This window comes from Alosa alosa, chromosome 19, assembly GCF_017589495.1.
Source record: "Alosa alosa isolate M-15738 ecotype Scorff River chromosome 19, AALO_Geno_1.1, whole genome shotgun sequence".
In the NCBI taxonomy this organism is placed as follows: Eukaryota; Metazoa; Chordata; class Actinopteri; order Clupeiformes; family Clupeidae; genus Alosa; species Alosa alosa.
This window is the reverse complement of record NC_063207.1, coordinates 5,686,505-5,710,042: the sequence shown is the minus strand read 5'-3', so window position 1 is coordinate 5,710,042 and position 23,538 is coordinate 5,686,505. Positions and strand designations below refer to the sequence as shown.

Genomic DNA, 23,538 nt, shown 5'->3' with positions numbered 1-23,538 from the left:
ATTTACGAGATGACCTTTGGGCGGATTCTCTGAGCACAAAGCTTTGACTATCTCTCTCCTCAGAGATGAGAGCTCCTGAACTGTTGATCGCTCTCAAAACAAACATAAAAAACAAAACAAAAACAAAAAGACCTGGGTCAACTTTGACTAGCAGAAGATTTGTCTTTGCTGTCATGAGATTTGGAGCGGGGAGGCTGGTGAGATTAGTGGTAAAAAGGAACAATGGCATGCACATCACATCACATCAGAGTGCAGTGTGAGAGAAAGTGGAATAGAACATTATGTCCAATATTCCAATATGTGGTTTAATGTTCTATTCCACTTTCTCTCAGGTGCTACGTGGACTCACTGAGGTCCTCCGTGTGGACGGGTTCAGCTGGACCGAGGGGACAGACGATCACCTGCCTCACACAACTAATGCCCGAGTGCGTCCATGACACTGCTGTTTTTTTTCACGAACCCAGAGGACGCAGCTGACAGGGACACTGAGGCTGTTCTGACCACTTGTTTTCACATTGGACACAACACAGGCAGAGGAGAGTGGTCATGAGCCTCACTGCTAACTGTTATATAACCCTCCCGTGTGTCATACAGATGGCTATGATAGCAGATGGCGTGGACGAACTATCTGATGATAAAGACCAGCTCTGTTCTGGTTGGCTGTTATCTTGCGGTTGAGAACCGACGCGTTCTACCGGTTCCCAGTTCCAGCGTTTGCTGTTATCTGGTTCCCCCATGATCCTTGTTCCGCTTTCACAAATGAGCTTCAGAGGGGATTCTCATGTGATTTGCATAAGAGATGTGATTCACCATTTCTTTTTCGGTCAAAGCTATTTCTATATGAGGCCAACCATATGTATCTGAGCCAATGCTTACAGCCTGTGTGTGTGTGTATATATGTGTGTGTGTGTGTGTGTGTGTGTGTGTGCGTGCGTGCATGCGTGTGTGTGTGTGTTTGTGTGTGTGTGTGTGTGTGTGTGTGTGTGTTTGTGTGTATGCATTTTCTGTGTGTGTGTTGGCTCCACTATCCTGGCCTCCCTCCCAGGTTTACAGAACCCTCAGGTGTGTGTGACGTACCTCATCTGCCAGCTGGTCGGCGCGCTCTTGCAGGTCGGTGAGCTCATTGCGCATGTCCGCCTCGTCTGCCATGGTTACGCCGGGGTCTCAGGTACGAGTGGCTCTGCACACACAACGAGAGGGAGAGAAAAGAGTGTGTGTGAGAATATGTACATAAGAAAAGGGTGCTTCTAAACAGAGAGACACAGGGAGAGAAAGAGTGTGTGTGAGAGAATCTGAAATACTGTATATATATAAAAGAGTGCTTCTAAAGACAGTAGAACAGAAGACTAGAGAGAAACAGTGTGTGTGAGAATCTGTGTTTCAATGTAATTTATGAGATGAAAGGAAAGAGTGGCTCAAAACACACAGAGTGTGCATTTGAATGTGTGAGTGTGTAAGTGTGTGTGTGTGTGTGTGTGTGTGTGTGTGCATGTGTGTGTGTGCGTGTGTGCACACAGAGTGTGCATTTGAGTGTGTGAGAGTGTGTCTGTGTGTGTGTGTTTGTGTGCATGTGTGTGTGAGAGAGACAGAGAGACAGAATAGCTTTTTCAATTTCATTTATGTGTGCTGAAGAGGTGCTTGTTCCTATTGAACACCAGTGGGTGCACACATAGAGGCATCGGGCAAGAGCGATGAAGTGCAATAAAACAATGACATCCTAGCATACAGTACTGTGCGGCTTACTCATCAACAGTCCACATCTCCATAATGGCCACTCACTGGGCTGTTATATGGAATAAATTGAAATGACACTTTAAACATGATCACCGCTGTGCATCCTCCAAGCAATTTGAGCAAAACATCAGCGAATCAGTTTGAGTCGAGATTATTTGTAAACGAACACAAATGCTGACCCCAGTCCCCTGCCGAGGTGGTGCTTTAACCTGACCCAGTACACACACACACACACACACACACACACACAGACTGAAAGGATTAGCCATCATCGTTGTGGCGACGTGTGAAGGTCTCCACTCTGCCTTTCAGACAAATTGCTTTGGTGCCTCCTCCCTGCGCTGAAGTGAAAATCCATAATATTACCAGCCATTTCTGTCTGTTGCCCTCAAAAGTAATTGCAGTAACTCCCCCCGTGATCCATTTCAGTAGCCATAGCTGATCAGGGAGAGTGAATGGCCGGCCTCTGCAGCCTGACAAGTTATTTATGGCTGATGTACTCCACTGAGTTTCTCCTGTATTTCTACCTCTCATTGTTCACACTCAGCACCAGTCGTCAAATGATATCACTCCAATGTTCTCCTTTCAGGCCAAATGCTCTAAAACAAGTGCCAACATAAACTATAACTATTCACTAATAACAACAACTATCTGCAAATAAAGAAAGAAAAAGCGCATATGGTACGATGCAGCACACACATTTAATTAGTAATGATTATTTAAAAAAAGAGAAATATATATATATATATATATATATATTTCACTGATTATGCAGTATACTTGTACAGTACATGCATCATACATACACACATTCTTTACAAGTCACTAGTTCTATGTGATGTTCAGTTGGTCTACCCATGAAAGCCAGGGTGTCTGTTTACAGCGTAGCTGGTATGGCGAATGTAACCTCCTTGTGAGGACAGGCTGGTGACTGGTTCTCCTGAAGACGTCTGAAGCATGTGGTTGACTAAAAGCGGGGAGTTTGCAGCTATTTTTGCCTATTTTTGGCCAGAGATTTAATGTTTCATGGACATGGAACAAACTCTGAAGTGCTCTTTTATGAAAAATATATGACGCTTTCACTCCCTATTTGAGTGAGAAGAGTAGGGAACGTGTGGCCACAGATGGATTGTACAAAATCCTGCACTCGTACCTCTCACTGGATAGCTTGTGTTAACTATTCATCAAAAACAAACTATGTTCAAAGCAATGAACTGCCTCCACAACAACACAGCATGAACTGCATTCTAATGCATCCATATGAAAAACCCATCTACAGCAAGTTACTCAAGCTACTGCCATAAATGCAAAATGCTTCAGCAGTCTGATAAGTAGCTCTCAGTGAGACAGACATCTAATGGCGCTGAGCATCGGCAAGGCATCTATGACTCCCCTCCCAGTCTCCTCCGATGAACATGCAGCCCATGATGAGTCCTTAAGTGTGACGGTAGGAACACAGGCGTCCTCATGAATAAATCCTCCCCCGGTGACACATGGCGGAGGTGACTGTGTCCTCGGACGGTGCAGGAGGGGCTTGGGGTTCGAGCGGTTCTCCTTATCTCCGTCCTCTCGTTCTTGATCTTCATCACTTTCTCTTGCTCATCTGTCTGCTTTCGTTCTTCTCGCTCTTCTCTTCCTCACCGCCTCATTCATGCAGTCTTTCTGTATCTCTCTCTCCCTCTCTCTCTCTCTCCCTCTCTCTCTGCCTCTCTCTCTCCCTCTCTCTCTACCTCTCCTGCTCTCTCTCACATCACCTTGCCTCTCTCTCTCCCTCTCTCTCTACCTCTCCTGCTCTCTCTCACATCACCTTGCCTCTCTCTCTCCCTCTCTCTCTACCTCTCCTGCTCTCTCTCACATCACCTTGCCTCTCTCTCTCCTCTCTCTCTCCCTCTCTCTCTCTCTCTCTACCTCTCCTGCTCTCTCTCACATCACCTTGCCTCTCTCTCTCCCTCTCTCTCTCCCTCTCTCTCTCCCTCTCTCTCTACCTCTCCTGCTCTCTCTCACATCACCTTGCCTCTCTCTCTCCCTCTCTCTCTACCTCTCCTGCTCTCTCTCCCTCTCTCTCTACCTCTCCTGCTCTCTCTCACCTTGCCTCTCTCTCCCTCTCTCTCTCTCCCTCTCTCTCTACCTCTCCTGCTCTCTCTCACATCACCTTTCCTCTTTCTCTCTCTCTCCCTCTCTCTCTTTCTCTCTCCCTCTCTCTCTCTCCCTCTCTCCCTGTCTGGAGACGTGGCCCTGCCTATTCCCTCCATCAATAATTGAGCGCTCCTAAGAGAAGACACGCGCGGGGCAAACAAGGCTTTTACGATCCGCTACATCCTCTACGCACGGTTTCGCCAGTGCTCCTCTTGTTTGGGGCAGCCTGTGGTCTGGTCAGCTCATCTGGTAAAGCACTGCTCTCTGAGGACACCGGCTTTATCTGCGGCACAGGCTAAGCTAATCCACTGAGGGAGAGCCATGACGACGCAGGAAGAACCACCCAAACATGCAAGTGCCAAACAAACAGTCTAAGGGCCAAACAGTCTAAAGGCTAACGGCCATTGGCGGCGACATTCGCGTCTATGGATTTGACGGCCAAGACATAGAACAATTTTCTAAACTTTGGTGTCAGTGGGCTTTGCTCCATTAAACGTAATAGAGTTCTAAACTTTGGCGTCACTTGACACGCGTCAGACTCCGCCAGTGGGTGTTGGCCTAAACACTTAATCCTGTTCCCTCGCCACCATTTGCCTATTAGGCTGCTGCCGTTTACTTTACTGTAACTTCAGACGCTAACTCTGCTCACCTGTGGACAAAGCTGCCCTCCAGATTTCTGACATTAAAGAATATATTATGCTCATCAGCGAAGCCATGGTTTCTAACTGAAATGTCTACACTCTTTTGCTGAATCTCATCATGCTGTTTCCACACACCATATGCAAATGGATGGACCGCCTGTCAGATTCCCTTACAAGGCAGCCTGCAGCTGTAACAAATGCATTCAATTTTGCCACCCTTTAGCATAATGTGGGCCTCCGAAATGGAAGCACTTCAGTGTGGAAAAGCAAAAAAAAAACAACAACGGTAAAAAAGCACCAATCATTTGAGCACTTGTGTTTTATGCAAATGTTGTGAATAATAAGTCCTGGGTACACAGAGAGAGAGGGCATGGATAATCACTGCTGTTATGCAAGGCAAGACACCAGGCATTAGTATCTACCAGAAAATGCTTAGTTTAGAATTCAGACTTAGTGCTATTTAGAATTAATTTAGGGGGTCAACGGACAAACATCCTGGCCTGTCCACACCAGCTAAAATATCTCTTCATATTTCCACTGGGAACCAAAAAAAAAACAACTAAGATCGACTATCATCAACTATCTACGTACTGTATGTGTGGATGCATATGGTGATGTATTGCAATGATGAAAAACTTTGTTAACCTACAGGCATGCAACCTCTAGACATTATTATAGAAAGAGTTTACATAAAGGACATAATAATATATAATAATGTAGAAATAGAATTTAGAATTAGAATTTAGATTTTTACATTTGCTGTATGTTGAAGCAGGATGAGAGGGAAACTATTCCCAACACTGGAATAAAATAAAATATGTAAGCCAGAGCTGGGTGAATTGATGACTATTCTGAAATATTAACGCTTAATTTTCAGTGGACTGCTAAATTTAGACTTCCCCTTCCCCCTAGGCTAATCGTTCAGCCTGCAATCAGTGTAAACGAAATTCAATGTAAAAAACAATTAAAGCCATTTACATGTTACCAGAGGTTCCCTCCAGATATCTGACCACCAGCCTGTCTACTTAGTGGAGTGCACATAGCCTAGAACAAGGCTTTCCCTCTAATATGGGCATCCATTTTGTCACCATTACTCAGGATGCTGCTTGGTCTATATTTGGGTTAATTTACATTGAAAAGTCCCCTTAGAAAGCATTTAGTGCCAAACCAATTGAGCTACAAGAAAAGAGATAATGGCATGGTGACCTTCATGTGCTGATAGAGGTCATCTGGGAGGTGAATGTCAGTTCATGTTTCCATCTGATTAAATCCCTTCTGAATCTACAACTGGTCCAGCACAGTCGCGAAGGTCGGGAAGAGGCAGTTAAATCACCCCACTCCATTTTACCCTCCTGACTCATCCTGCAAAGGCCTCTGGGAAGGGTTACTCCTCCGGGGCCATTTCAAACAGTGCGTTGCTGCCTCACATGGCAGGATTATCTAGAAATCCTGCATTTCCTCTTTTTAACAGAGAGGAAAAAAATCCATTAATGTGGAAAAAAGAAAACAACTTAAAAAAAAGAATAAGTGCATCTGGAAGGGTGGAATGCAACAAACCCAAGGAGTTCAACAGAGGCTGTCAAATAAATACACACACACACACACACACACACACATCTGACAGAACAGGGGGACAGTGGGATATTATCTTCTGAATGAAGTACCTTTAATTACTAGACCCTCTCTCTCTCTCTCCTCTCTCTCTCCCTCTTTCTCTCCCCTCTCTCTCCCTCCCCCCCTCTCTCTCTTTCCCTCTCTTTCTCTCTCTCTGTTGAGCATGGCATCTGGTACTTCCCCCTCCCCTCCCATGGAGACAATGCTGCTCCACTCATCCAATTTGATGGAGGCTGTGCGCCCGCACTTCATCATGGCGGGGCACAGGAGCGCCGTGCCAGAGATTAAACCTACAACCCAAAGAGGATTTATTCCCCACTGTTTTCACTGTCCACCCACCTCTCTCTCTCTCTCTCTCTGTCTCTCTCTCTCTCTCTCTCTCTCTCTCTCTCTCTCTCTCTCCTTCCTCTCTTTCACCTCTTTCTTTTCTCCCTTCCTTTTCTTTGTCTCGCTTCTTTCTCCCCTCTCCCATCTCCTCTTTTTCTCTCCTTCCCTCTTTCTTTCCTTCCTCTATTTATCCACTATCCTCTCTCTCTCTCTCTCTCCATCCTCTCTTCCTCCGTTTCCCCTCTTCCTTCTTTCCACAACCTCTCCTCTCCTCATTTGACAAATCCCTTAGTCTGACTCCATCCACGGATCTCATTACAAAGAGCCATTGGTGGAGGGCGCTCCTACTTTGGAGGTGGATGCCGTAGCTCATCCGTCGCCACTAGGTAAAATATTACCCCGCCAACACCCTGATTTACTACCGGAGTTGTTTTTACTGCTGGCGTGGAAACAGGTTCAAACCCAATATCATCCACACTCCCCGCGGCTTCCAACACAGTGCTGTGAAAATTATGATTTCACACTGAGCAAAGTAACATATCTTGTCTCATTTTATGCTCGGACGACATCTTGGATATTTCAATTAAAAACACTGGCACCAAAAAAGCAGATAATATCTGTTATTATATTATCACCGTATATGGTGAATAATAAATATGATAAAACTAGGCCAAGATTCTAGGCCATACATCAGAAACATGTACAGTATTGTGAGATGCTGCTGCACAGTGCATTTAACATGAGCAGAGCATTGCAATGGCTTTGCATGGCTTTCCTGGGGTGTCTACGGTCTGTTGCACTGTTGACGTTAATATAACATACGTGCACGGAGCCTCAACCAGGGCACTCGTTCATTGTGGCCGGGGGGGTCGGTGGTGGGTGCAGTAAGTGTATTGGACACAATGGGGATGCATGCGTCCACTGGTGGGGGGGGGGATCGGTCAGGTCTCTGCCCGAGGCCGGACCCTTTAAGTCAGCGCATACTCTGGGACCTCAGCACTCTGGGATCTGAGCCCTACCCGCGACATGGACATGGTCGACCTTTGAGCAGATCACTCTTTTAGCTTTCACTCGCCACGTGGTGAGTACAGTCTCTCTCTCTCTCTCTCTCTCTCTCTCTCTCTCTCTTCTCTTTCCTACGTCTCTTTCTTTCTTACTCCCTCCTTCCCTTTCTCTCTCTGCTTCTCTTATTTTCTCTCTCCATCACCCCCGTCTGCACAGTAAATCTCCCTGAGTTCACTCGCCACATACACACACACACACACACACCCTTCCCCACCCCCACGCACACACACACATAAACACATACACACACTCCCCCACCCCCACACATAAAAAACACACACACACACACACACACCCTCCCACTGCCACTCACCACCTGGCCTCTTCCTGTGTTGGCAGGCCCAGCCAGATTACAGCAACATCAACAGCAGCAGGACAAGGGTGACAAGCAGAGTCAGGCAACTTCATGGCACTCTACCTCTCCGGGACGTGACTGTCACACACACACACACACACTCTTACGCACGTGCACATATACACACACAAGCCTCCTGGCAGATGACTCCCTATCATCTACACTACCACCATCTCACGTTTATTGAATCAGGTCAAAGACCAAGACTTTCTTTGACAGTAAATACATACAGTATGACGAAGGTCAACACAGCGAGTATTCACTGATTCTTTCAGAGCTACCTTTGCAGTTCCACAGGGATGCAAAAGCAGGCTGATGGTCAATCCCTACTGAAGATGGGTATTAAGATGAGCATGGTGTCCAAACCCCAACCAAGCCACACATTCCACAGTCCACAAGTCACCAAGGCCCCACGGTGTGACTAGCGCTGATTCCTTTGATCACCAAATCAGCACCCTTATATAAAGAGCTCTGTAGAACAGCAGGAATCAGAATAAACAACACTTAATCAGTGGCTTGAAGCCTCCCCTACCAACCAGCCTGCTCTCGTCCATGTGAGCAAGGAAACTAGGGTGTGATGTAATGTTGTAGAGTGGACGCGTGATGGGTGAGGAGCAGAGAGGAGAGGAGAGGAGAAGAAAGGAGAGGAGAGGAAAAGAGAAGAGAGGAGAGAATAAGAGAGGACAGGGGAAAAAAGGAGAAGAGAGGAAAGGAGAGGAAAGGAAAAAGGAGAGGTGAGGAGAAAAGAGGAGAGGAGAGGTGAGGAGAGGAGAAGAAAGGAGAGGTGAGGAGAAAAGATGAGAGAGGTGAGGAGAGGTGAAGAGAGGAGAGGTGAGGAGAAAAGAGGACAGGAGAGGTGAAGAGAGGAGTGGTGAGGAGAAAAGAGGAGAGGTGAGGAGAGGAGAGGTGAAGAGAGTAGAGGTGAGGAGAGGTGAGGAGAGGTGAAGAAAGGAGTGGTGAGGAGAAAAGAGGAGAGGAGAGGAGAGGTGAAGAGAGGAGATGGTCTGCTGTACATGCTGTGTGCTGTGCTGTGTTGTATGTGCTGTGCTGTGCTGTGTTGTATGTGCTGTGCTGTGCTGTGTTGTATGTGCTGTGCTGTGCTGTATCGTATTGTGCTGTGCTGTGCTGTTTTGTGTTGTGCTGTGCTGTGTTGTATGTGCTGTATTGTGTTGTGCTGTGCTGTGCTGTGCTGTGCTGTGTTGTGTTGTGCTGTGCTGTGTTGTATGTGCTGTATTGTGTTGTGTTGTGTTGTGTTGTGTTGTGTTGTGTTGTGTTGTGCTGTGTTGTGTTGTGCTGTGCTGTGTTGTACGTGCTGTGCTGTGCTGTGCTGTGCTGTGCTGTGCTGTGCTGTGTTGTACGTGCTGTGTGACGTGTGCTGTGCTGTGATGTGCTGGATGGTTCAAAGGTGAGCAAGTGGCGGGCATCCAGATGACAGGTCCTGCTGCCTAAGAAGCTACAGTACCACGCTGCCAGACCACCACACTGATGTGCCCTGACAGGGAGATATGTGCAGGTGAGACACACGCGACTGACTCCAGCACTGCTCAAGGACACTCCCACCTCACAAACACACTCTTTAGAGCTAGAGGTGAAAGATGTTTCACCAAATTACTGTAAATTACCACAAATTGGATCTAATCAATTAATTCATTACACTTAATGGAATTCTAGAGGATCATTTAGGGTGCTCGCGTCAGACTGTCATTAATAATCCTTTGACTTGCGGTTGTCATTTGTCAGTTTTGCCCTGTACTGAATGTCACACCAGACTCAAGAGTGACATTTAGAATGTTCAGTCCATATTTCCATTCTAAGATATCCCACAGAATTCTAGAGTGCTAGAATGCCATAATATGCCATAGTTACACCAAAGATACTTGATTACTAATGTTTGTGCCTCTCGCTCCGCTTTAACCCTCTCTGGTTACACTCTAGTAAGTAATTTAGACAAACTCCAATCTGTAGAAAATTGCTGAGACTGATCCTGACTAGGAAGCTTTAGTCTAAGGTGGCCTTTTATTTAGGCTACAGTACATCATCAGCTGTCAGTGATGAAATACTTCTATTAGGGAAATGTGACACAGCAATCAATCAAAGAAAGCTATTTACTTTGGACACACCACACTATACAGAAAAGTAGGACACTGGGTAAGACAATCTGAACTCAATCTCTATTTGGGTACAATACATCACAAAATATACTTAGTACGGCTATGATTAAATTGAGGGCCAACAATCTTATTCTGAACCAATCTTGGCGAGACGCTGTTGTACTTTGTTCTCTGCTGTGGCCACTGTGTACTGGTTGTGCTGCCACCTCCTTCCCTTTCACCACATGGGGGGATGTTTAGCCTTTAGCCAGGTTCCCTTGCACAGGGGTGAATATGCCACTTGTGTTTTGAAAGAAAATACATTTCCAATAGAGAAACAGATGCAACCCCCCAATAATAAAAGCAAACAAAAAACAAGCAGCAAGATGATTTAAGCAACTTCTTTTTCCATTTTCAGAGTTCACATCACAACCCCAGCCCGCCTTGCTCCTGTGTCTGGAAAGATCCATTATTCACCAGAAAGGATGAGGTCACCATTATGGATGCAACACTCTATCTGTGTCAGGGAGCGCTCGGTGCCAGCACAGATGTGCCGTGGGTGTATGAGGGCCGCACTCTGCTCTGAGGGAGGAGAGGATGTGGGGGGTGGAGAGGGTGGAGGGGCTGAGGTAAACAAGGATGCCACATGCTGCGCCTTTCATTGCCCCCCTCAGAGACAATAAAGACTGGAACACCCCACCCACCCCCAACTGCCCCAAAAAACCCTGTAGGTTTTGTGTCCTCCTCAATATGTCATCATCATATTGCATTACTGGAGGATACAAATCTGAAGACTCCTTTATAAAGACCCACTCGATGCTGCTTTTCCTGCTGAAAACACCAGAATGTTAAGTGACTCAGGCATCTTCCTCAAAAGAATGCATACTTTTGAGGAAGATGCACACAGCAGTACAACCATGTTATCTGAAGCAGTACCAGTATGTGACCTGGGCTATTTTCCTCAAAAGGACACACAACCATATAGTGTTCTCTACACTCTATACTAGGGTCTATTTTTGGATGATAACAAGTGTAAACATTTGTTTGGGACCAAAACAATGTTACATGACCTTACTATTATACTGGTCACCACCATCTTTTGAGAAAAAGGGCCATAAATATCGATTACCAAACTATCCTTCTTTTGCCTCCATTGACAGTAGTTTGTAACAGCAAGGCTCAAAATAGCAATTTACTTTGAAGTAACAGGCTTGCCCCCCAAGGCTATCGCTATATGCTATTTTCTTGTAAATGCATTCCAGTCTTACTCAAAACTACTCCTATTAACATACGTTTGGTTCCCAACAAAACGTTACATTCGCTATCATCCAAAAATAGACCCTAGGTTTTTCTTAGATCTGAGTTGTCCTTTAATTGGAAATTAAGTGTGAACGTGTTTACAAAAACCCTCTTCCTTTACAGTTTTTCTCGATTGCTTTTACCTGCTTAAGTAAACTGGAACCCACTTGATCTTCATGACTACATTCTTTGCACAGCAGAAGTCATCTCTTGCGAATGTGTTCACACATTTTCATTGGATTCACACATTTCTCACACCCTTTTGCAAAACAGTTAACACAGGTGTCATTCAAAAGCCCTAAACTCTATTGGTTTTCCCATGCTAAACAAAAGGAAAACATCTTTTCACAGGTGGTATAGATTCCATGCATAAGTCTGAATCTCTTATGCATGGTCTGATGTTTTTGAATTGGCAACAAGTTGTAGTGTTTGAAGGCAAGATTTGCTTTTGCTGCATGTTTTAAGTGTTTTGAGAGAGTAACAGCCTTTTGCAAGCAAAATGTGTCATTTTGTCCAGAGTGCTTTTGTTCAGACACGGGTGTTAACTGTTTTGAGAATGTGATGTCACAGTTGACACAGGTATCAAAACGATCGAGAAAAACTGTAATAGACTCTGCAGCATTTCTACCATCTAGCCCGGGGCAGTTGTGCTTTCTGTATTTAAATATATGGATTTCATGCTTGAAGGTTGGGTCTGGCCATCTGGCCACAGACGGCTATAAAGCCTGAGGTTATTTCTCCGACCCACAGGCTTAGCTCCATTAGAGCCCTGATCCCTGGATCAGAGGAGACTCCCCTTCAGCACAGCACGGCACAGCACAGCACAGCACAGCACAGCACAGCGCCTCCACAGAGGGCTGACCCTCGCACGACTGTCCACATCCTGTCCTGGGGGTATGTGTGTGTGTGTGTGTGTGTGTGAGTGTGAGTGAGTGTGTGTGTGTGTGTGTGTGTGTGTGTGTGTGTGTGTGTGTTTGTGTTTAGTGTAATCGTGTGTGTATTCATGCATGTTTGTGTGTGTGTGTGTGTGTGCATGTGTTTATTTGTAGCATGTGTGTGTGTGTGTGTGTGTGTGTGTGTGTGTGTGTGTGTGCATGTGTTTATTTGTAGCATGTGTGTGTGTGTGTGTAGTGTTTGTAGGCTATGTGTGTGTGTGTGTGTATGCAATGGGCAGAGTTGCCATATGCCTGTGCAAACATCCAATTTCTACTTTTGCTCTTGCCACAGGGCGTAGGAGGTGGCAGTGACCCATGGTCACCTGGGTAGGTCGCGCAGGGTTCACCTCTGCTACCCTGTGGCAATCTCACTCTCCTGAATAATTCATGTCTGCATATAATTTATGATTCTATATTGGGAAGGGTCAAGCCATCCATAAGCAATGCATACCTCATTTACTTAAGGGTAAAAACTTAAATCTTAAATGTTTCATTTCATTTCATTTCATTATGTTTAATTGCAGAGCCTAAGAAAACCTTCCTTACCAAGATGAAATATTATATTTCTTTGTTGATTTTATATCACCTTAAGTTATCCTTCATTTAATTAATTTACTAAATGCAATTCATGCGTTTATCAATATTACAAAGCATTTGTGTCTTTATCATCAAAGCGAGTTGTCCAATAAGTTGAAGCTGTTAATTATACAAAGTAACCAGGGAGTTGCTTTATGGGTATTTATAACCTAATAAAATATATCACGAAAGAGAGAGAGAGAGAGCGTCACTACAGTGAGCTGCACCTTGTGACGGTTGTATGTAGGTCAACATCAGCTGCCATTTTCTGACTCTGATTTGCTCCTGTGTTTGATTTCATAACCCACAAGCAACGCCCACAGTCTGTCTAGCTTCTAAATATTTGAAGCTCTCTAGCGAAACAAAAGTGCAAACACTCCTGGAGTCTCAGCAAGCGTGAAATAGGCCACGACAGGTTGCTATAGGGAGTCAGGGAGGCAGAGAGAGGCACGGCAACAAGCCCAGAAGGCAAAGGAGAGACACTCGTGTTGTCATCCTCCAGTAATGTCATTGTATGGACTCCGCTGCGGACCGTAAATAGATTTGGGCAACTCCTCATTGATTTGAGTGACATTGTAAAAGATCCAGCTGCCATGGCTGATGGCAGATGCTTTTGAGTCGACTGTCTTCGTGCAATTATTCCATAAAACAGGCATTTAAACGCGCACATTTAAACCAAAGTGACTTTGGTTTAAATGGGATCAATGCAGCTCAGAGTCAGAGACACTTCTCCCTGGAAACAAAATCATACCATATTCATTTCAGAGAGAAACACATCCTTCTGAAAGGCTCATTGGAGGGATATTATTTATTTATACATAGATATTTATCAGCAAAAAGCACATCTCTCTCTCTAGTCCAACCTACGTAAATCGTTGTTAAATTATTCGGCGTGATATGGGGTGGTGATTATTCACTGTCGAATAAAGAAAAAAGAAAAGCAATTTACATGCACATACAGTACACTGACTGCAAGAAAATACACACCAACTATAGCAAGCAAGAATACATGTTAAAATATGGATCATCACTTCAGTTGATGACTCGTTATCATCAAATAATGCGTTTTGATAGATATTTGACTTTTAAAAAAAAGTTTAAAAAAAATTCATCCAGAGTGCACTGAGCCCATTGAAAATGAATATGGCCATGTTTGTCCATTGCAGGTAAACTCTCAACATTCAATCAACATTCAATCAGTGCATCACAGTATATATATATATATATATATATATATATATATATATATATATATATATATATATATATATATATATATGTGTGATATATATATATATATATTCATACATTCATATGTATTTACCGATTATATAAGAGGGCAAATTTGTGTCAGTGCACCAGTTGGATGGCATGGCTGCGTTCAGGAGATTCAAAGCAATCATCTCTACCAGAGGGGATTAGGCTGTTAAAACCAACGTGTCCCATTCAGGAGGGGATAAAGCCCACTCTACTAATCTGCTGGAGTAGGCCTCGCCTCGCCTGGACAAGGCAGTCCATTACCAGCCGGGCCTGTGCCCACTTGCATAACTTACGCGCACGCGCGAACACACAGACACACAGACACACACACACACACACACACACACACACACACACACACACACACACACACACACGCCGCACACATCTACGTCCAGTGAAGTTGGAGGGGGAAAAGGTGGTTTGAGCCCCTGCCTCGTTCTCTTCCTCAGATAAGACAGCAGCCAAACGAGCCTGAGGTGTTCAGGGGAGAGCGCAAGCCTACACATGGCCAATTGATACTGTTACAGCAAACCGTGGAGGAGAGGAGAGGTCCACATTGGCATGCTGTGTGTAGATTAGCAGCAAACATGCACAAACAAACATGCACAAACACGTATGAACACACGTGTATTGTGTACACATTTACATGCACTAATTATCTCTCTCTCTCTCTCTCTCTCTCTCTCTCTATATATATATATATATATATATATATGTCCTCTTTCTGCCTCTCTCTCCCTCCCCCTTTTCTATTTATCAGTCTATATACGTTAGATGTTGCCATTTATGCATGCCGTATAAAATCTTGACAACATATATTCTCGACCCATAAAAAGACTCTTCCCCCACAATCACTATAGAGATATGAGTTCTTAGACAGTCACTGATATCTTGATAACATGCCTGATATCAGCAAAAATGCAATGGCTCAGTATTTCATAAAAGGGGGGAGATAAAGGAGGAGAAAACAGAAAGGAGATAAAAAGGAGGTAAAAAGCTCCTTCCACACACATATCAAACTACAGGAAGGATGCGCTTCCCTGCAAGTCGTCATTATAAATTCCATTTGCGTCGCTTGACATCCAGTGAAATCTGAACACGCTGACCTTCGCTGTCTTGAGATCACCATGACAATAACCCCACCCACGCTGTACGTGCACGGCACACGCTGTACTGTATGTCGGGCCACAATTTCCTCCCCCAGTTCCTCTTCCACACACTGTGGTGTCCACATCCTTCCCATTTCGAAGATTATGTATATATTTATATAAAATACTTATATAGTTTATAAAAAAAATGCTTAATTAATCAATGAATGAATGTAAAAGTCTGTATGGGAAAGGGTGGTGAAACTGAGTGGGTGTGCTGTAGGATGGAATCCATTAACTGAGAGAGTAATGCACCCTTCTGATGAGGAGGGTGTGGCCAGTTTTGCCTGAACCAGAGCCAGAGGCGTCTCGCTGTGCTTGTACCTCACCTACTGTGTCCTCAGCCACACAGACAGGACAACATGGAGCTGTTTCTATTTACACCACCAAAACAAACAAACAAACAAACAAAAACACTATATCAGTAACATCCTTCTCCATGCTAAAGGAGAAATGTCAGGTAGGTCATTTGAGCTGATTTCAGAACTAATAAGATGAAGCGTTATTCGGCGCGCAATACACTGAAAGTTCCACACAGGAACCCCGGGAGATTGTTCGAGAGAGGTCGGGGAATAAAACCGGCATAATCCGCATTAAAGAGTGCAAAAAACAAAATGAAAGCCAACAGACGGTGTGCACAAACAACACGTAAAGAAACGCAAACAATATTAAATAATGTCCTACTTTACAGACTTTAATCTAGTGTTGTAACCCTTGGTAGCCTACTGTGTATATTCAAAAGTGTAAACGGTTCTTTGGCACGGAGTAGGCCTAGTTGTTAAAGAGAATGTCTTGGAGGGCTTCCAAACACTATAGCCACCGCTATTACACTTGTATAAGCATTTACAGTGCAGTAACTCTGTAATAGGCCTAGACGACAAAAACTTCACATCTGATATATATACACCTTGACAGCTCCATCAGAATTGGCCATTGGCCATAGGGGCGACTCACAGTTTCAGAATAAAAAAGCAAGCCAAATGTACAGCTTACTAAATATTATTGGCTTGTGTCGACGTTGCAAAGCGTGGACAGTGTTGGACAGTTGAAGTGTTTCTTTCAAAAGAAAATATGTGGTAGGCATAAGTTTAACAGAAAGTGTAAGAGGGAAGAATAAAATGATAGGCAATATGCGTAATCTGTTGGTAAACAACATATCACGATGAATGCATTTTTGCGATCTCGTCGGTAGTTTGCTTCACTCCTTAGTCCCTTCGCATGAGAGTAGCCTATGCTTGCTTTACAATTCATAACCAATGGACAAACTCCCCTGGCCAACAATACAAGACGCAATTTCAAACAAAAGATTCTCCGATACAATTTGACCTTGTATCACTGAAATAAACAAAATTCCATGTCTCTCTGGTTAACAAAACACCTTTAACAAAAAAAAAAAAAAACATAAGACCTGTAACGGCCATCGACCAGACCGGTTCAATAAAAAGTACAGTTGCTTCAGTGGTTATTGAGTGTCTTCTCAGAATAGGACCTAAGCACGGGAGCGCTGTCCAAGGTACTCAAAATCAATGCAAACGCCCACACCCGGCGAGGATTTTCATTGCAACAGGCATTGAGAGGTATCGGCGTCTCCGCTAATAGTCGACAATAGAAGCTTTTCTCTCCTTGGCTATTTGGCCAAACAACTTGCAACATAGGCTAAAGATAATCCTTTAGTTCAACGATGGCAAATCGCGTGTAGATCTCCCAATACAAGTCCTCACAAGTTCAACTTCGACGTTCACTTTTTGCCAGAAAGGTTTAAACGACGCCTCGAAGTGAATTCGAAAAACAAATAACAAAAGTTTAACTAAAACCAATACAGAGTCTATAGATTTTAAGTAGACTATAAATCGAAACATCGAGAACAATCAAATAAACACAAACCTTAGTTTCAGTGGACCACCTTCCGATGGAATTCTGTAGGCTCCCTTTCTTGCCGCTCCGTAAAGTTGCTCCAGAAGGACCACACGGTTAGCTCTGGATGGGTTGCCTTTCCAATGACACTCTACGATGGCAAGTGAAAAGGTTCGCCTTCAACAAAGATGGCCACCGAACGTGACGTCGCGGCTCCTTAATGGAGGGCGTGGCAAATTTGTCCTCATGCAATCTCCGTGCCATGAAGTGATTGTAGATTAATGTAATATGCAGTGTCCGACCAAGACCAGTTCTAATCAATAATACGTTTTGGACATGGAGTCATGGATTTTGCCATTCGGTTGCCTGGAGTCAACAAAGGTCAAAACCTTGACCTAAGAATCGTTGTTTTGATTATCTTGAGTCTATTTTCTCTTAAAAGAATCATGATTGTTATATTGGTGTGGTAGTGTAGCAAAGACACCAATTAATTCACACATCATTTCATTGTACTTTTAAGGTTAAATACAGGAAGCCATTGTAATGGCTATTTGTGTTTTCTTTGCCTGTAATCCAGTGTTCTGTTGTGCAATAATGTCTGTCCCCTGATCTCCATCTGAGGTGGTATCACACAGATAATCACACTCCTGCCACTGAGACAGACAGCCAGCCTCTCAGATAAGCAGTCTGGATCAATAGCTCTTATTTGGGTAAAAGGATTCGTACAGGACAACAAACCAGTGTGTTGCCCACCTCCTTAGCTAACTCCCCTTCCTTTTCTCCTTTTCTGTGTGTGTGTGTGTGTGTGTGTGTGTGTGTGTGTGTGTGTGTGTGTGTGTGTGTGTGTGTGTGTGTGTGAGGGCTACAGAGAGAAAGCAAATTCTCCTTGCCATATAAAGACCGGTGTGAGACAATGACATGACAGCTTATTATAAAAAGCATGACGTTTGTCAGAGCATCAGCGGGCGCTGTTGTGCGGGCCACACAGAGCAGGGGCTATCTAATTAGCCTCTGCCACTGACAAAGGGGAAGCCCCAGGTCTTGAATAGAATGGGAAGAGTCATGAGGGTCCACTCAGACTAATTATCAGAGCCCTGTTGCTTGTTGTGATGCTGAGATGATGGAGAGCAGGAGGGCCATTTTAAACTGAAGCTGAAGCCCTCACACAGCGCTATTGATCTGCTGCTAAGTATCAGCAGGAACAGGGCCACATAGGAGCCTCCACAGATCTGGGATCCTATATTAGGGGATTGGTGAGACTCCACAGATCTGGAATCCTATGGTGATTGGTGAGACTCCACAGATCTGGGATCCTATGTTAGGTGATTGGTGAGAAGAAGTACAGAGGGGAATAATGAAATACAGTGCCTATAAAAAGTATTCCCTGTTCACAGTTTTTCTCGATCGTTTTGATACCTGTGTCAACTGTGACATCACGTTCTCAAAACAGTTAACACCCGTGTCTGAACAAAAGCACTCTGGACAAAATGACACATTTTGCTTGCAAAAGGCTGTCTCTCTCCCCAAACAATTAAAACATGCAGCAAAAGCAAATCTTGCCTTCAAACACTACAACTTGTTGCCAATTCAAAAACACTCTTTAATCAATCATTAAACACTGGACAACAAAATGCAAAATCTAGTTCTCAAAATGAGCATTTTTGCTATGTCTGTTCTTTCTCATTTTTCTGGTATCAGAAAAAAACTGTGAAAAGACAAAATGTGCTGAATAAATTTTTTTTTTATTAATTCCTCCCAAGATATAACTGTCATTGTAAGACATACAGCAAACACCTAGTAAGATACTGTGAATTTCATTGAACTACAACTTTCATCGAAATAGACCTACAGTAAACACCTTTTGTACTGTTTTCTCCACCAAATAGGCAATACAGTACTTTGTCTAAATGTGCATTAGATCCATACTTTCAAATAGCAACACAGAACAGACATCTCTTATGTATAATGAATGATTGCTGATTGAAGAATTGTGCAAAAGGAGTTTTCACACAGGTGTATCAGAGATTCAGACTTATGCAAGGAATCTATACCACCTGTGAAAAGATGTTTTCCTTTTTGTTTAGCATGGGAAAACCAATAGAGTTTGGGGCTTTTGAATGACACCTGTGTTAACTGTTTTGCAAAAGGATGTGAGAAATGTGGGAACCCAATGAAAATGTGTGAACACACTCGCAAGAGATGACTTCTGCTGTGCAAAGAAAGTAGTCATGAAGACCAAGTGGGTTCTAGTTTACTTAAGCAGGTAAAAGCCATCGAGAAAAACTGTAATGTCAAAGTGAAAGCAAATTTCTACAAAGTAATGTTAATTATATAAATGATTGTAAAAAAGGTCAAATTAAATTGAACAAGATTCCATTCATAAAAGCAGTGAAAGTGGAAATATCCAAGGGGGGTGAATACTTTTTATAGGCACTGTATGTCACGATCATGGGATTGTGACACTTCATTATTTCGGTGGCGAATTAATTTCTACTCTCTGCCAGAGAACGCCCTCACCTCTGAAGGCACAGCCAGTTTCCTCCTCTTTTCAAATCAGATCTTAAAACCAACCGAACATCCAATGTCCTGTATCTTCACCCCATCAACAAGCGTGGAAGATAACACTGTCTTGCTAGTGCAGTAATGCCTGTGCTAGTGCAGTAATGCCTGTGCTAGTGCAGTAATGCTAGTGCAGTAATGCCTGTGCTAGTGCAGTAATGCTAGTGCAGTAATGCTAGTGCAGTAGTGCCTGTGCTAGTGCAGTGATGCCTGTGCTAGTGTGCTAGTGCAGTAGTGCCTGTGCTAGTGTGCTAGTGCAGTAATGCCTGTGCTAGTGCAGTATAGTGCAGTAATGCCTGTGCTAGTGCAGTATAGTGCAGTAATGCCTGTGCTAGTGCAGTAATGCCTGTGCTAGTGCAGTAATGCCTGTGCTAGTGCAGTATAGTGCAGTAATGCCTGTGCTAGTGCAGTAATGCCTGTGCTAGTGCAGTAATGCCTGTGCTAGTGCAGTATAGTGCAGTAATGCCTGTGCTAGTGCAGTAATGCCTGTGCTAGTGCAGTGCTAGTGCAGTAGTGCCTGTGCTAGTGCAGTGTGCTAGTGCAGTAGTGCCTGTGCTGTGCTAGTGCAGTAATGCCTGTGCTGTGCTAGTGCAGTAATGCCTGTGCTAGTGTGCTAGTGCAGTAGTGCCTGTGCTGGTGCGGGTGCCTGTGCTGGTGCGGTGTGCTATGCCTGTGCTGGTGCGGTGCTGGTGCGGTAGTGCCTGTGCTGGTGCGGTGTGCTAGTGCAGTAGTGCCTGTGCTGTGCTAGTGCAGTAATGCCTGTGCTGTGCTAGTGCAGTAATGCCTGTGCTAGTGTGCTAGTGCAGTAGTGCCTGTGCTAGTGCAGTAGTGCCTGTGCTAGTGCAGTGTGCTAGTGCAGTAATGCCTGTGCTAGTGCAGTAGTGCCTGTGCTAGTGCAGTATAGTGCAGTAATGCCTGTGCTAGTGCAGTAATGCCTGTGCTGGTGCCTGTGCTAGTGCAGTATAGTGCAGTAATGCCTGTGCTGGTGCAGTAGTGCCTGTGCTAGTGCAGTAATGCCTGTGCTAGTGCAGTATAGTGCAGTAATGCCTGTGCTAGTGCAGTAATGCTAGTGCAGTAATGCCTGTGCTAGTGTGTTGCACTGAACCAGTGGGATGTTCTGTGTGTTTTCTCTTCTCCTCTCCCTGCAGGTGACACTCATCTGGCCTCTATTATTTGCTACTCTTGCTACTTCTGTCTCTCTTTCTACCCTCTCTCTCTCTCTCCTCTCTCTCTCCCTCTGTCTTTTCTCTCAAGCCTTTCTTCTTGTCTGCCCTGACTCTCTCTCTCTCTCTGGCTCTCTCTCTCTCTGTCTTTTCTCTCAAGCCTTTCTTCTTGTCTGCCCTGACTCTCTCTCTCTCTGGCTCTCTCTCTCTCTGTCTTTTCTCTCAAGCCTTTCTTCTTGTCTGCCCTGACTCTCTCTCTCTCTCTCTCTCTCTCTCTCTGTCTTTTCTCTCAAGCCTTTCTTCTTGTCTGCCCTGACTCTCTCTCTCTCTCTCTCTCTCTGGCTCTCTCTCTCTCTCTCTCTGTCTTTTCTCTCAAGCCTTTCTTCTTGTCTGCCCTGACTCTCTCTCTCTCTCTCTCTCTCTCTCTCTCTCTCTCTCTGTCTTTTCTCTCAAGCCTTTCTTCTTGTCTGCCCTGACTCTCTCTCTCTCTCTCTCTCTCCTCTCAAGCCTTTCTTTCTTGTCTTTGTCCTGACCCGACTCTCTCCCACCTCCCCCACTCTCTCTCTTCTCTCTCCCCCTTGTCGTCTACGCACACCTGTCCTTCTGTCTCACTTCTCTGACCCTTTGGTCTTTTTCGCTCTGGTTTCTCTCTTCTCCCACTTTACAACTCTCTTCTCTCTCTCTCTCTCTCTCTCTCTCTCTTTCTCTTTCTCTCACTTCCCTGTTCTTCCGTTTCTCTACTTTCCCCACTCCTCTCCCTCTTCTCTCTGATCCTTCTCTTCTGTCTTTTCTCTCCTTTCCTGCTTCTCTACTCTCTTCTATCTCTTCCTCCATCTCGTTTCCTCTCCTCTATTCTTTCCTTTCCACACACCCCTTCCTCTGTCTGTCATTTCTTGTCTTTCTTCTCTGCTACTCTCTCCTTTCTTTTTCTCTCTCCTGTTTGTCATTTGTCCGTTCCTTATCCATCCTCTCTTCCATTTCTCACCTCTTCTCTCTCTCTCTCTCTCTCTCTCTGGCCCTGTTTCTCCTCACTCTTCTCTCTCTTTCTCTCTCTGGCCCCTGTTTCTCCTCACTCTTCTCTCTCTCTCTCTCTCTCTCTCTCTCTGTCCTCTTCATATTTCCTCCATCCGTTGTCTCTACTCTTCCCTTTCTCACACGTCTCTGTTCTTTCTTTGCCCTTTATCTCTACTCTCCCTTCTCCCAGTGTTTCCCTTCTTCCTCCACTCTCTCCTCTCCTTGTCTTCTCTCTTCTCCTCCCGCCTTCTCATCCTCCACTCTCTCCTCTCCTTGTCTTCTCTCTTCTCATCCCTCCTTCTCTTCCTCCACTCTCTCCTCTCCTTGTCTTCTCTCTTCTCATCCCTCCTTCTCTCCCCCTTGCCTCGGCCTCCCCTGTGTGGATTAGCTGCGAGAGGTCAGTGTGTCTTTCCTGGGTGTCTCCTCATCGTCACGGTAATTACCTGCCTGTGCCGCACAGCAGATTAGCAGCACCTCATCCCCTCTGGCACACTCTCACACACACAGACAGACACACACACACACACACACACACACACACACACACACACACGCTCTCTCTCATACACACACACACACACACACACACACACACACACAGTTACACACGTGAAGGAGGAGTGCCCTGAACCTACTGTTGCCAGGTCAGCATGGATAAGAAGGGTTCCCTGAAGGAGCTGCTTGCCTCAGACTGGTGCATCTGACCTGAGGACATACATGAACAACCAGCATCAGCTGCTGCTGCTGTTAAATGTTAAAGGCATTCCCTTCTCTCACATGAAGTCTCATCATACTATTTTAAATATGCTAAATGTTGTATAATGTTGTTATTATTGGTGGAGGCTTCACATAAGCCTGTTGGCCTGTCTGTCTCTCACTGCATTGTATTGCTTACTTGCATCTTTCTCATCTAATGTATTCTAAATGTGTTCAAAATGATAAAACCTGAAAAGCATTGTGTGATTCTGAACTCATACACATTTTGGTCATGTTCAGCTAATCTCCTCACAGTTCTCTGTTTGGTGTTTGGACTAAAAAAAAAAAAAAGAGTCCAGTGTTTGTACAGAGTCCTGGTTCTGTAAATGGGAAAAGATCATGGCAGCTCAGACTGGGCCATAAACAGTCCCATTCAGAAGCACGGGAGGGAGGGGTGTAATTTGATTTGTGAAACTGAGTCTCAGGTGTCAGCTTTAGGACTTTCTCGGTCTGGTTTAGTGACCATGGTTAAGTATGCGCTTTCAGGAAATGCACCCTTGGCTGATCCATCTAAGACACCATTATGAGCCCATGGTGCTGTGTGCCAGGTTGTGGTGTAGAAAGTCTCCTCATTAAAATATAAAGACACATTTATTGTGAACATTAAAAGTAATTTTTTTGGACTGAGGTGGAAATTGGTTTGAATAGGGAGTGTGTCTGCAATTGAGTTTGAACAGCTTCACAAGTTGTTTGTGAAATAATTAGATGTACATGCACTCTGTACATCACTGGTGGATTGTAGAATGGACATTAAAAAATATTTCAGATCTCTGCTGAGCAAGCAGTGTATGTAAATCAACTGACACAAAAGCTGACAAAAAAACAGCCTGAAGGTACAGATGAATGATCAAATTGTGCCCAGCTTGGCAGTATGCATCTAATGGTAACGCAAGACTTGCTGACTTTAGGTATAAATGAGATACTCAAAGTAAGATGCCACAACATCACTTCAAAGAGCGTTCATGATATCCCTCTGCCTGGCTGACCATCTCTGCTGTGAACGAGGACG

The 23,538-nt window shown here is 44.5% G+C and overlaps 1 protein-coding gene across 3 annotated transcripts in view; it reads right to left on the bottom strand.

The window, feature by feature from the left end:
* The window catches only part of snap25b (synaptosome associated protein 25b), a 31,601-nt gene extending 14,391 nt beyond the window's left edge, over nucleotides 1-17,210 (bottom strand). For 2 of the 3 annotated variants that reach the window (XM_048270857.1, XM_048270859.1), the window contains exons 1-2: nucleotides 17,068-17,210; nucleotides 1,078-1,180 (exon numbers count right to left, since the gene is read on the bottom strand). In XM_048270857.1, the coding sequence (XP_048126814.1) occupies nucleotides 1,078-1,149 (72 nt within the window). In that variant the 5' untranslated portion in view covers nucleotides 1,150-1,180; nucleotides 17,068-17,210. Of the gene's footprint in view, nucleotides 1-1,077; nucleotides 1,181-15,512; nucleotides 15,558-17,067 lie in introns of all 3 variants that reach the window. The other variant, XM_048270858.1, reaches the window with a different exon arrangement.
* Nucleotides 17,211-23,538: the final 6,328 nt, after the last annotated feature.